The following is a 14,513-nucleotide window of genomic DNA, read 5'->3' as shown; positions in this document are numbered from 1 at the left end:
GATTCATCAACAGGAAAAGTATAAGAGAAGACTTGAGGGTCAGTTGGAGATATACTTAGGGAGACCAGTCAATTCGATTTCTAGAGCGGGGCTTGCTGAGAAATTCGAACTAGAAGACTGAATTGCAACAAGAGGTAGCGAGTATGTAACAAAGAGGCAAGGACAGTGCCGGAGGACTAGCACAAAGTTCAGAGAGGCAGAAGTAGAGCCACTCAGGAAGACGCAGAGGCAATGGGACTACGCAGTCACTGGAGGGCCTGCGTGAGTGACGCAGAGAGGTCAAGTGCTGACGCAGTGAGGCAGAGGCTGACGCAGAGGGTCTGAGAGCTACGCAGAGGCTAGCTGGATAGACGTTGAGCCTAGGGGAGGTGCCAGAGGATTTATCTCTATTGGGTGAGCCAGTTTGGCACCCTAGTTGTACTCAAGAAAAGTTTATTAATAAAATCCTCCTCTGCTAGACTGGTTTTCTCGCATTGGGTTTTTCCAGGGACAATTGTCCAAAAATAACTGTGTTGATGTGTTTGATTCTTGTGCATGTATTTGTTTATGTATAATGGTGTGATATCTGCAGTAGAATTTATTTTAATATTTACTAAAGGGATTTCGTAAATAACTTATTCAAAAATAACTACGTAACATAAATCAGTTGCTGTAGTAATAGAATTTTCACAGTCTATATGTTGGGAGCGATCATATAACACGGGATTCCTCAACAATCGAATCCCCCTCTGGTTTTCACAGAAGATCACGATGGTATCTAGCACGTGTCCAAAAAGCTCACAGAAGAGCTTCCACAACCACACAGCTTCCCAGGAGGCCATACTCACAGCTATGTATCCAGCCTCAGCGGTGCTCAAAGCAACCGACCTATGCTTCCTACTCATCCAAGATATCGAAGCAAAACCCAAAGAGAACCAGCACCCAGAAGTGCTCTTGCAATCCTCCACACTACTTGCCCAAACAGCATCAAAATAGTCATGCAGCTTCACATTTCCGACAGTGTATCTCAATCTATGAGAGATTGTGCCCTGAAGATATCTCAAATGATTCTTGGCACCAATCCAATGAGGCTCAACCATATATGAGCTCAACATGCTAACTGTAAAACATATATCCGGACAGGAGTTCACCAAGAACATCAATGCTATTATGAGTTTATGAAACTCAGAGGCATTTCCCAAATCAGGTCCGGCATCACTACCGCATAACTTCTTAAAGTTAGGCTCCATCGAGGTAGTCACGGGCTTGCAATTCACCATTATAAATTCCAAATCCAACTCCCTCTTACTTTTGCAAATGAGAGGGTCTGCACCTGCCAGAACGAGGTCGTCCTCATAAGGTACCAGTATGAGAGGTCTATCATCCACAACCTTAAAGCAATGGTTTGGATCAGCTTCACTCCTAGTGAATCTCAACTTCATCAGATAGCTATCAATCCTCTCATATCAAACTCGAGGTGCTTGCTTCAAACTATAGAGAGCTTCCTTCAACCTGCATACATGAGATTCTCAATCATGAATCTCAAACCCCTCGGGTTGTTCCACATCTGTGGTCTTGCTATTGCATGAGGGGAATGGTCCCCTTGTAAGATTTCCTTCGGTACATCTCGGACATGTACCTTCATGCTCTTCTTTGAATTCAGGCATCCCTTTCACCATCTGATTCACATCGGGCATGGCCTTACAATGAAGATTGGCAGACCTCCGGTGCCATTGAAGAGATGTGTCACACGACATGGTCCCCAATGGACTTCCTGCAACTTGATACAAAGTGCCAACCCTGAACCCAAGAGTAAAAGCATCTTTAAAATTCCTTTTTCAAGCATGTACCTTTCCATCGATGAATGCCACCTTGAAACCTTTGACTTCCATTGCCGAAATAGACACCAGGTTCTTCTTGAGATCAGAACTTCTTGTAAATGAATTGTGTTACCCTCATTCAATTGAAGGGTAACATTCTCTACACCCTTTCCGGTGGCATCGTCTCCAAGAATAATCTTCACGATTGTCTCCTTCTCTATCAAATTAGAGAGAGCCTCCTTGTATTCAATGAAGTGCCTAGAAGCACCACTATCAATAAGCCAGTTTCCCAACGAGTCCGGAGGAGAGGTAGTGAAGAGGGCCAACATAAGATAATACTCCTCTTGCTTATCAGAAACAACATTTGATTCTTCATACCTAGAGTTCCTTGCTTTCTTGAAGAGTCGGCCATTTCCTTGATGACCTGCATTCCTTTTTTTCTTCTTTTCTTTGCCATTGTACCTGTCATTCCTTCGATCATTGAAGTTGCCCCTGGAATGATTGTGATCATCATAATGTGATGTGTCCCTTCTATTTTGGACACTCCCTCGCATAATGGCCAAACTTATTGCAGGCAAGGCATCTGCCTTTCCTTCCACCCTTAGATCCGGGCTTTCCACAGAAGTGACCTTTAGGTAGGCCACCAAACGCTTTTGCTGCGCCACTCTGATAATCTTCTTCGCTTTGACTTCATCTCTGGAGACGCTGGTGCATTTGATAAAGGCTTAGGGATTTTACCCTTCATGAAATTCAGCATTGCCCTTCCAATGTCAAATCCAGAGACTTCTTCCATCCGTGATAGTCAGACTTTCCACGGAACTTGTCTTCAGCAGAGAAGAGGGATGAGGAACCTATTGAGCCTTTGATCTTGTCCAACTATCTTCGGTGATTTCTCTTTCACTCTTGATTGGGCTTTGTCTTCACCTCAGCTCTAATACCATGTTAATTTTAGGTATGTTCTATGCTTAGAGCAATTTACTTCAATTTTTCATTTTAGCCCAATGACAATATTCAGATTAGCAATCACATCAGCATGATAGTAAAGTGCAGATAGAACATAAACATAAACATCAGAAGACAAGCCAAGACAAGAGGACACAAGATGTGGTGCCAGCGAGGGACAAACCCCAATGTGGGGAAACCCTTGATCAAATCTTCTTATGATCTTCAATAGTTCAGCAGAGAGAGAGAGATAATACAAATACATAAATCTGAGAATTTGTGACAGCAGTGTAAAACCCTTGACCAAAGAAGTCAAAGTTGGTTAAACTGGACAGAAACTTTCACCCAAGTATCATCAACATGAAGCTCATGACACAGAGCTAAACATAGTCAAACCTTGACTCAATATAATTCCCAGAACGTTGTAGTCTTCTTGCTGCATAAGCTGTCCCACTGCAACCTGCCCAGGTTTCATAGGCACCCTGAGAACTGCCTTTGTTGCTGGCTATGTCCTGCAGCCTAGCCCAGCAAAAAGATAAGCCTCCAGACCTTTATCAACCAGCATCCAAGCAGCATCATAAAAACATGCAGCTGTTTACATACGCTGATCTAGGGCAGATGCATTCCTTCATTATGTAACAGTGACTTACCAACTTTACACAGAGTCCTTAAGGCATGACTTAAATGACTTCCATCATCATGCTGTCACCTACAGCAATCTGAATTTATATGTTGTCCTTTCAGACCTCCTTATACTATGAATAAGTGTCATCTTATGCTGCAGATAAGGAGTCTCTTTCTTTGTTGCGGAATGAGGGTTGCACTAACAGTGGCAGGGCATCATTATTAACTGTGCCAAAGGCCTTTCCTTGACAGCGTTAAGAAGGAGCTTCCTCAAGCAGGAAATAGGTCCTCCATGACTGTGATCTAGTCTCCTACAGCATTATGGATTAGGGCACTTTAACAGCGTATAGATTATGTCTCCCTTGCCAGCGTTTAGACCTCCTTTATGCAACGTATAGGAGTCTCCTTCAATTGTGGATATAGAGTTGCATTTGGACCTTCTTTTGTTGCGAAATAAGGTCAGCAGTTAGGGCACAAGGGACTGCGTATTAGGGTCTTTCTTTTAGATGTGAAGAGACCTCATTTACTGTGGCTAGATCTCCCTCTTTGGACAGCGTATAGGGGCTTCTTTGAACTGCATATAGGTCTCCTCTTTTCTGTGTATAGATCTCCTCATAAGCCCGCGGCTAGGGCACATTATGACAGCGGATTTAGGGCCTCATGGATCAGCTTCATAGGGTCTCTTCTAGACCTGCGTTTAGGGTAGCTTAGGGTCTCTTCTAAACCTGCGTTTAGGTCTCTCCTTGCTGCATTATGGAAGCCTCCTTCACTGCGTTAAAGCCTCTCCTCCATGACAACGTTAAGGTCTAGGGCAACTCCTCTAGGGCAGCGTATCCTCTTTAGATCTCTCCTACCACCAAAACCCAAAGACAAGTGGTGAGAGATGACAAGAGATGAGTGACCAAATGACTTGAAGACCTCTCCTATTTATGGTGAAACGTTGAGGTTGAGAGGAGGTAATTTGGTTGTTGGCCGACCTTGACAAATTGTCACATAACACAAATAAATTCATATCTCTATGAATACATGTCGAAATCGGATGATCTTTAGATCAATCCTACACCTCTCAACGAGAGGAATCCAAGGAAAATATCAGTTGCCATGAATAAGAAGACCCACATGGAGTTTGGCCCTAGTTTCCAATTTTAACAATCTGCGATATGAGGACAGGTTGGAAGGGTTGTCCAACTATAGTCCATGGAAGAAAAGGATCAAGTTGGTTCTGATGGTGAACAGGATCTGGGAGTTTGCCAAGAAAGAGATCAAGAAGCCAACTGACCCTAAGGAGTTGGAAGTGTATGAAGAGATCGATACATGATCCAAAATGGATTTTGGATAGACTCCTAAGTCTAAGTGTTCCTCACTGAGGAAAATAAAAGTCCAAGGAAGTTCCTGGAACTAGCCCCATTGTAGAGATCGTCTCGTTCTGAATCTACTGCAACTTGAATGGGCAAAAATGGACTTAGGATGCAGAAGTTATCATAAAATGAAGCTGCCCTTTATCCTTTGGAAAAAGGGGCAAAATCCCCTAAAAATGGGTCCTAAAAACCCTCTAAGTCTTCTAAAGACCAAAACTATCGCAAAAGGAGAACCTCAAAAAAAGGCGGAAAACACTATCAGGACCCAAAAATATGAAGAAATAGTGGAAAACAGGCTTATCGACGGTCAAAGGAGCAACGCACAGGAGCCGTTGGATCTGGCCGATCAACAGTCCAGATCCGATCGGCATATCGCAATCAGCGGTGACAGGCAGAGGATATCAAAGGCAGACATGCGATAGGACTGGGCCGATGCGATATCGGCGAATCGCAATCGGTGTTGGCATAGGCCATACCATATGGAAAAGACCTCAAGCTTATGCGATATGCAATTGCGACAAGTCGCATCGCAATATCATGTCGGAGCATTACAAAGGAGCGGGGCCGTTATATATATATGCGATGCGATAGCCGAACCCGACAGGGCTATAGACAATATTTGATATATTTTGAGATCCGTCAAACGGCAGTTTTCTATGTATTTTCGCATATTTCGTTTATTAAACGAAATACGAAGGGAAGCACCGATGCGATGAAACCGGACCCGAAAGGGTTTAGGAATGCAAATATATAATATTTCAAGTCCATCTAAAGCCATTTTACGAGATTTTGCAATGTTTTAATGTATTTTTAAAATACAAAGGGAAACCACAGAACAGGGCAATTGCAACATGCGATAAGCGATTAAAGGCGGACCCGATAGAAGTATAAAGTGGATCTATGGATATTTGAGGTCCGATGAATAGTGTTTCTGCGGATTTTTCCCGTGTTTGAATGTATTTCTCTGTGTAAACAGAGAATGGCTATTTCGGGGATTTCAAAGGCCCGATGGACTCTTCTGTTGCAGAACAGGTGGCCACCTCCCCTGAAGGCGTTATGCCATGATTGCTAACGCTCAGAAGGGGGATTCGAACGGACAGAGGCTAGGAGCCAGAAAGCCCGAGAAGAGGAAATGAACAGATAGCGTTGATTGGCTTAAAAGCCATAGACTGATAGAGAATAAAGGATAAGCAGGAGTTGTTGCTAAAACAGAGAATAAGCAAGAGCGCAGAAGCAAAAAGAGGCTGAGAGAGCAAAAAGCTAATGCGCAAAGCAGTCTTTGGAGTCACTTGGAGTTCAAGTGAAAAGCCAGAGAGGTATAAACTGATAGAGAGCCAAAGAAGCCAAAGCCAAAGCCGAAAAGCCAGAGCCAAAGCCAAGAGCAAGAGCCAGAGCCGAGAGCTTCAAGAGCCAGGGGATAAAATGGTGTCTGAACCCACTGTTTTTGTGTAATGAGCCAAGAGCTTGTAAAAAGAACTTATACCATAATCCCAGTGAGCCTAGTTGAGTTGACTAAAGTTCACGGAGACGTAGCCCAAGAGTTTTGGGTGAACTCCTAATTAATATTGCTGTTCTCTGTGTGTTTTATTGCTGCATTGTCTCTGCTGCTTTATTTACTGTTATATGTATTTATATATCAGTGTGAGCACATTAAATTACAACACATAAACAGTTTTAATAAACAACACCAGCATACACCTTCTGTTCAAACACATATTTAATTCTGCACTGGTTAATCATATAGACTTGGGAATAAATAAGCTTTGGAAGTGGGAGAAGTTCTTGTAAGTTTGACAAGAAGCCTTAAGTGCCCCATTTTCAGATCAATACAAGTCCAAGTTAATCATCCTTGATGGTGTCAAGGAGCCTCTAATACCCCATTTGTCCGAGAAGAACATTGCCCATGAGATGTGGAAAGCTCTTCAAGATTTGTTTCAGAATAAGAACGAGAATCGGTTGTTGGTATTGCAGGATAAGTTGAAATCCACCAAGATGATGCAGGGTGGAGGAGTGACTTCATATCTAACAAGATTGTCTCAAGTTCGAGATGAGCTTGCCGCCATCGAAGAGACTGTTTCAGATTTTGAGATGGTGAGGATTGCTTTTAAGGGGTTTACTCTAGAATGGAAGTTGTTCATCAAAGGGATCGTTGCCAAAGAGAAGCTACCAGACTGGAATAGGTTGTGGGATGACTTCATTTAGGAAGAATTGTGAGACGAGGAGCTTCATCTGAAGAAGAAGACTTCTGATGATGACGTGGCTCTTGCAGCGAGGATGAAGGGCAAGCAAAAGAAGGACTTGAGTAAGTTGAAGTGTTTCAACTGTGGCGAGTATGGTCATTATTCGACGAAGTGTCCAAAGAAGAAGCAGGGAGATAATGAGAAGAAGAAGGGGAAGGAGGTTGCAGGTGTCGCCACTTCTACTGAGATAGATGATCTCTCCAAGAGATTGGAGAGTGAGGATTTTGCTCTGATTTCTCATTTCTCTGAGGGTGCCATCAACAAGATTGCATGGTACGTGGACAGTGGTGCATCGAAGCATATGACAGGTTCGTGTGATGTGTTCAAGACTCTAGCTGAGTGGGACTCGAAGTTGCACATGGTGGTGGGCAACAAGAGTCAGAAGGAGATCAAAGGATGGGTGTCGTGCCATTCAGAATGGAGTCAGGTCAGTTGATGTGAGTTCAAGATGTACTATATGTACTAGAGCTTATAGATATAATGTATTGTTTGTCTCAGTGATCGAGCAGAAGGGGTTTGACGTGATTTTCTAGGATGGGAAAGCAAAGCTCAGGCCCAAAGGCTCTAACTCTGGTGGAGTGGTCATTGGAGTTAGGGAGCATGGTCTATACAGGCTGACGGGCAAGCCTATAGATCATGAGAAGCAGAAGCAGAAGCAGGTGCAGGTTCTAGAGGTTCAAAGGGAGTCAAGTTCTAGCAGAGGTTTGCAGGTTCAGAGGGAGAATGTGCAGCCCAAGAAGAGCGCGTGGTCAGTGGGGAGCAAGGGTGCTTCTATAGCTAGCAAGAAGGAACCATGGGATGGCCTGAAAGCATTTCAGGAGAAGAGCAGGAGGCTTCTCATGCAATGACACTTCTGAGAAGGGCATAGTTCATACTATAGGGTATGTTGGAATGGTGACCGCCAGGAGTTGGGCTAGTGTCGCCAATAGTGACAATGATGAAGAGTTACTTCCTAGTCTTGGAAGTACCTCCCTCGCTAAGAGGGAGTGTTGAGATTGGTAGCTTGGGAGGTACTCTAAACCCTAGGGTACAGGGTTGTGGAGGAATTGGCACCACAAAGTCATTTGTGGGCTAAGTACCCAAAGTGGCGGTTTTGCACCCAAGCTTGTGGGTGTGAAACCAAGTATGTAGTTGATGACTTGGCACTTGGAGATGATAGAGCACCCTTAAAGGAGCAAGGGGTTGCTTAGTACACCAAGAGAGGCCTGGTAGATTAGGAGAAATTAATTTTTTATATGTTTGTGTGGGCTTGTAACATAAGATTCAAGTCAGCCAAGATTTAGAAGGTGCCCTTGAGGGATAGACATTGCACACCCTTGAAAACATATAAAAACGAGGGAGGAGCATCCTCATTTTTCACATCCTAAGTGCAACGAATCATTAGAGATAAATCTGAAGTCTAAGGCAACCGCATCCAAGGAGACCTAGACAAAGTTGGGAAAAGGGATTGGTTGTTCTTTCTTATGACAGGTTGAAGGGCCAAGTAGGAGCAAAAGGATGTTGAGTCGTTTGAGAGCAATTTTGTGCATGCGTGGAGTTTGATCTTCTCAAGTGACAGGGCCGAAAATATCTAGTACTTTTACAGGTGGGGCCTAGCCCTGTTTGGGTTCTAAATTGTGGCTTAGAATAGCTGGAAGGGTAGCAGAATGAACCTAGAGTGACAACGCAGGTGGGACAGGTCTTGTAAAAGGAGGAGCGAAGGTTTTTGAGGTAGTTTGAGGTTTGGTTAAGGGTTGGTCCAGTGCCCTAACCAAGTCAAAAACTTAAGGTTTGTAGCTGCACAGGGCCAAGCTTGGAGGCAGAAGAAAGAGTCCTTAAAATCAGAGGTATGTATTTTCCATAGTTGATTTTGCTGCTAGTGGATGAGAGTCCTCGTTTGGACAGTTGTCTTGGCATTTAAAGGAGCAGTTGGACGGATGACAATAAGTGCCAAATCAACCCTATTCCCTAAGTACAGTCACTTAAGAAGGACCTTAAGGATTGTTAGAAAGGCAGAGGAAATGAAGCCTAAGGGTTTGTTTCTTGAAGGAAGAAGGGCAGCCAAGTGGGCTTATGACCAAGCCCTAAGTTGATTGTTGGAGAAGGACTTTTGATAGTGATAGAGGGCAGCCTCCATGCCCTAAGTTTGTCTTCATTAGAGCAGCACAGGAAGGCAAAAGTGGGAAGAGTGTGAAGTCCCAAAGTGTTGTGTTCTTGAAGGACTAAGGAGAAGCAAGTGGGTAGCTTAGGAGTTGTAAACAACTCTCAAAAGTCCCTATGTGTTGACTCATTGATGTACTAATGATCAGCTAGAGAGCAGACAAATTGGAGTCGTATTCAGTGACCTAAATGAGCAAGATTCATTGATAAAGGCATATTGGGAGCAGAAGGACCAGCAAATGTGTTCAAGGTACATGGACCAAGTGGAGCTGTGAAGTGCACTACATCAGCTAGTAGGTCAGTTGGTATCTTGTTCAGGGTAGATTGGTGGTCATAGTTGTTGACACCAAACCCTAGTTTGTATTCTTGTATCAATGATTGTATGAGGGCCATGATCCCTAGTACAGGAGCCCTGGGCAATCATATTATAGAATGATAAAATAAGTTAATAACGAAGTTGAGATGTTGAAAAATTGTAAAAAGTTGTCTATTTGTGCAACAGTTGATTTACTGTTGTATTTATTCCACTATGCAAAGTAGTTTGTTGTGGCATTTGAGTTGGTTGTGTTAGAGATTCTAAGACCCTAACCTAGATTATCCAATGCCATGGAAAAACAACAATCTCCTACCACTCTGCAATTGGAGAAACACCAAAAAACTCTCTGGAATCCTACTCCCAAATTTTTCGACTACTCCCTCTCTTTGATGCTCTCCCTCTGGTTCGAACTACACCCTCATTGAAGTTGTGAACTGGGTAGCTCAATCTGCCTTGCTAACTCTTACAACTGTGTCTATCTCCATCCCATCAACTTGCCCTTATAATCTCTCGTTGGAGCATTAATGGCCAAGATCTAATCATGATCGATGGCTAAGATCATCTTAGACTTCATCAAGTCACTTTCTAGAAGTATCTAGAACATAAGTCGATTTCCTCAATTAGTACGCATTAATTAATCAATTTTCCTAAGTTAGACTGAGGAACTTTTTAATTATTGATCAACTAATTTAATTGAGTGGTCTTTAGGTGTTCTTCCGAAACCTTTTCTGGGTTTTGGAGATCTCATGTTCCTTAGCCTCTTTAACACAAATCAAGGCTAGAACACTTGTCTGATGCTACCAAAAATCCATAAACTAACAGTGTTCACCATCCTTGTAGCCTCAGTTCCTCTTTTATGGTCAAATTGATGCATGACAATTTAGAAGCTGAAATGCAACATTACTTCTCAGGAAAAGATTGCAATGGGGATGACTCTAATTGCAAATCGCCAAGGAAATTTACAAGTTCTAAAACTCCAAACAGAGGTAACCCAATAGCAAGTTGCAAATCAGCTGCTTACTTGAACCAATCTGGTTTGTTACAAAGGCAAGGAGATTTACTCCAAATGTTAGTCATGCACCATAAAATGAAATGAAATTTGGGTGAGTTAAGTTAAGATGTCAGGAAAGGGAGGAATGATTTTTTGGCAGTGCCTAGTGTTATATCGTCAGATCATGCTTTCCAGTTTGATAACATAGTTGTACATATTTGTACCACAACGTAAATAAATCATATGAGGATGACATGGTTTATTCTTCACAACTTTTCTGTTTATATATTGTAGTTCGAGAAGAGCTGCCCACATAAGATCATTTTGCTGAATGAACACCTAAACCATTCATGTTCAGATTGAATGTTTTAAGTACTTTAATAGATGGAATGTCGGGCAGAAATCTCCTAGCTAGATAATTGTTAGGCAAGCTTAAATACAAAATGCTTCCGATATTACCAATCTCAGAAAACATTGTGCCACAGAAATAATTTGCACTCAAATCCAGATACTGTAAAAACCTGCATTTCGTCTAAAATGAAGGGATTATACTAGAAGAAAAGAACTTTCAAGGAAAGATTCAGCCATGTAAGAGCTTGCAACGTCATCAGAACAGAAAGTTGCCACTCAACACCGAATGATAAAGTTCGATCCTTCCTGCAGCTCCAGGAAGGCAAGACAAATTGGGTTTTTTGGTTGTATCAGAGAATAGGTTATCTAAAGCCATTCCTTCTAAACTTAACGGCATGGAGAGATGAATAGACATTAATTTCTCCAACAGTTTACTTTTAGTGTAGTGCCAACCTTAAGGCGCTTTCAAAAGTAGATATAAATGTTATTGATGTTGATGAGGTCACTTCAGGAAGCAGATGAGCCATTGAGGATTTTGCCAATTGACAAGTTCAAAGCAGTCTGTTCTTCCAAATATAAGATTGTAATTTGAAACAGATTGCGGTCTCCATTAAACATGATCTAGCTGATCTAACTTAGTGTTCCTGCTCTGTCAAATGTAAACAATTATCATATGAAAATGATCCTGAAAAGGAGTGTTGCACTTCTGTTTTGGAGGAGTATAAATTGCGTGGTTAATTTGTGTCTTTGGGAGAATAAGGAACAGTTGGGCATCCAAGTGTCGTTGGTGATGGCAATTTCACACGTTTCTGTCAAATTAGTGATTTATTTAAGAACCTTAAACCCTAAATCCTAGCAGCTAAAATCAAATATCATTGAAACGACAACATAGGGACAGCTCTGGACTGATATAGAAAATCGAGGTGAACATAATATATATACCTAACTCAAATAGTAGTTATCCATACGAAAATTGGTGACTAAAATAAGTTCACAACAACCATAATACAATATGCCAAAACGTGACCGCGTGATATTCAAGCACAGTAGTCTCTAAACGAATAGTCTATGATAAGCACCAAATAGAACAGTCTTGGCGTGGTTTCTTAGGGAACTCGAAAACACTTAAACATAAACCCTGATAGCTACCCGATTACAACAAATACTTAATATAAGCGAGAAAAAAAGGGTCCGAGCAACAGGTGTTACCATTACGGGAATAGGGATTTGTGTGGGTGTGGATTTGAGAGTCACATTTTGAAGCGTGTCCGCATTTGCAACGCATTTACAGGTGAGACTCTTCTTCATATGTAACCTCCGTGGAATGGCTACTGGAGATGTTACGGGGCGTACATTTCCAACCCACTGACAGTGCAGTTCTGCATTGCTTCGCCGTTGATTTTGCAGAAGCGGGGAGCGAGATTGAAGAGGAGTGCCAATGGCCCTCGCTGACATTTTTCACAGCTTCTACAGCAACCTGCTTGTATTGGCACTTGGCTGCAATCAGTTCCAAATGGATTAAAATTTGTTCGCGTTCTATTCCTAGCGGTGGCACCAGCTGTCGTTTCCAACAAAATTTCAGCAGCCTAAAGCTGGTAAAGAGGATCGCAACTGAGAAACGGCACAACTATAAGGCGGTATACTAAATTCAGCTATGGACTGTGTACAGTTTCAGAATACAAAGCGTAAGTTTCACTCTAGTAGGCGTCAGTGAGGGTTTCTCATTAATCGCATTTTCGCTGTTAGTGAGCCATTAACCTCTGCCACTTAGATGATTGGTTCGTTTGTCCACCCGATTACCATTCCTGAGTACAGTATGAGGCCTGTATGTATCCTTCGTGCTTAGTTGGAATTTGGTCAAGGAAAATATTCAAAATAAAATATTTTAAAGATTGTATCCAAATATTTAAAAGTTTAGGTAGATCTAGAAGCTTTTAAAATCTCCCACAGTATGGAGAGATTTTGCTATATGGTACGATGTGGATTATCGAAATTCTGGTTAGATTGTCATAAACTTTGTACTTTAGATAAATAATATTTTGTTTATGGATGAGATTTTACGAATAAGGTTATAATTATAATTTTTATTTTAATTATAATTATAATTATGAGGAGTATATTTAGTGTAATTATAAAAATTAAATGAGGGTTAAATTTTAAAAGATTTATTTTATAGTGTGAAGATTAAAAAAAATTAAAGATTAATTTTATTTCAAATTATTATTATTATTAGTTTCATGTAGCAGGTATTATGATTAATGGAATGGGGTCTATGGCATTTTGTCTGTTATGCTTGATCTAGTAATTATGTATTTATGGTGTACGGACGCAACTAGCACGAGCATGAGGTGCTCCAGTTGACGAGGGTTTCATATCTTGAGTTGAATGGTAATTGAAACCATTTGCGATAAAAAGGTTAGAGCTAAGGTGAGGTCCTCGACACCCTAGAGTAATTTGTGTGTGAATAAAGTCTCTGTGGAGACTCTAGTGTTGAGAGCAGAGGAGGTTTGGGCTAAGGGGAAAGCAATATTAAGAGTTTCTCCCTTCTCGTGGTTGGTAGAGGAAGATGTTTGCGTAGTGTGCTTTCGCTAGTTGGTGGAGGTCGTGACTCGCTACTTTTAAAGACTCATTGGCGATTTCAATTTGTACATTTCTTGTGCTCATTCTGGTCTCATCTTTGCTTCAGTTGGGTCCTTTGTTTAGTTATTTCGAAAAAATTCGTCCTCAGGGTTTTGTCTCTCAGTCTTGTTGTGGGGTTTGCAGTTTGGGTTCTGAGAAAATTGTTGGGAATGTTGGAGTGGTTAGTTGTCGGGTTTTGTGTCTTCTTATCCTCTTGGTTGTAGGGGTTGTTGGAATTCTCTTCGTGACTTGGTATGGATGGGTTTATTTGTGTGTTTAAGCAAGTGTAGTAGGTTGGGTCTCATAAATTGTTTGTGGCCTTTCAGGTGTTGATGTCTCGCGGTCTCAAGGTGGTGTAGCTCTTGTTCAATGGTCAAGGGGGAGAAATCATTGGTTGAGGAAGTGTTTTCCTTTGCCCTCTCTGGTGGGTCTTCATCAAAGGTTCAGTCTTACGTTTGGTGCTACTGCGACAAGATAGTCTACTAGTATCTTGGTTTTCTTGAGGTTGGGTCGAGTTGGTATTTGTGCTCTTTTGTAGGTCGAGGAAACCCCTGTAGAGATATTAAGGCGCCCTCTTGTGTCTCATTGATGTTGCTAAGGCAGAGGATAAGAAGTAGGAGGGGTGGAGGTGGTAGATCCCAGCCAAGGCAGCATGGGGCAAAGCTCTTTGCCCATGACTCTATGGCGACATATTTCAACGCAATTCATCCTTAAACATATCAAGAAATTCAGTAGCTCGAAATTAAAGTAGGGTGGGAGAGGAAGTCTCTTTTGGACTCTAAGTTGATAGAGGATATTTCAATTTGGGTGCCAAACCCTGGACACACCAAGGGTAGGTGTAAACGGTATTTGGATTATGTTATGCTCCACTAACAAATGAAGACGTTGTTGGGACTGGTTCTGAGAGATAGGTAGGTGGAAAAATATAATATTTTTTCCTCCCTAGATGATGTGAAGAGAATGTTAAAAAACTTGAGGTTCTCTGTGCAAAAAATTGATGCTTGATCAGTGCATCTAGAGAGCCACATATCTTATGAATGAGATGGTGGAGACATGAAGGATCCCCCTAGCTCTATCGCAAAGGTTCTAGCTCATATCTCGTCTTTCAATAATGAATAGTGAATATGGGTATGG

At 41.9% G+C, this 14,513-nt stretch overlaps 1 protein-coding gene across 1 annotated transcript in view; it reads right to left on the bottom strand.

Annotated features, from left to right (window-relative positions):
• The window catches only part of LOC149189332 (putative 4-hydroxy-tetrahydrodipicolinate reductase 1, chloroplastic), an 88,789-nt gene extending 76,198 nt beyond the window's left edge, over positions 1-12,591 (bottom strand). Inside the window, exon 1 of the mRNA XM_089411796.1 lies at positions 11,970-12,591. Coding sequence (XP_089267922.1) covers positions 11,970-12,215 — 246 coding nt within the window. The 5' untranslated portion in view covers positions 12,216-12,591. The remainder of the gene's footprint in view (positions 1-11,969) is intronic.
• Positions 12,592-14,513: the final 1,922 nt, after the last annotated feature.

The sequence above is a fragment of the Pinus tabuliformis genome, chromosome 3_1, assembly GCF_031772625.1.
Source record: "Pinus tabuliformis cultivar Carrire ecotype Pingquan chromosome 3_1, CPIR1, whole genome shotgun sequence".
NCBI classification, from domain to species: Eukaryota; Viridiplantae; Streptophyta; class Pinopsida; order Pinales; family Pinaceae; genus Pinus; species Pinus tabuliformis.
Note: the sequence above shows the minus strand (reverse complement) of the source record. Positions and strands in the feature narration are given on the sequence as shown.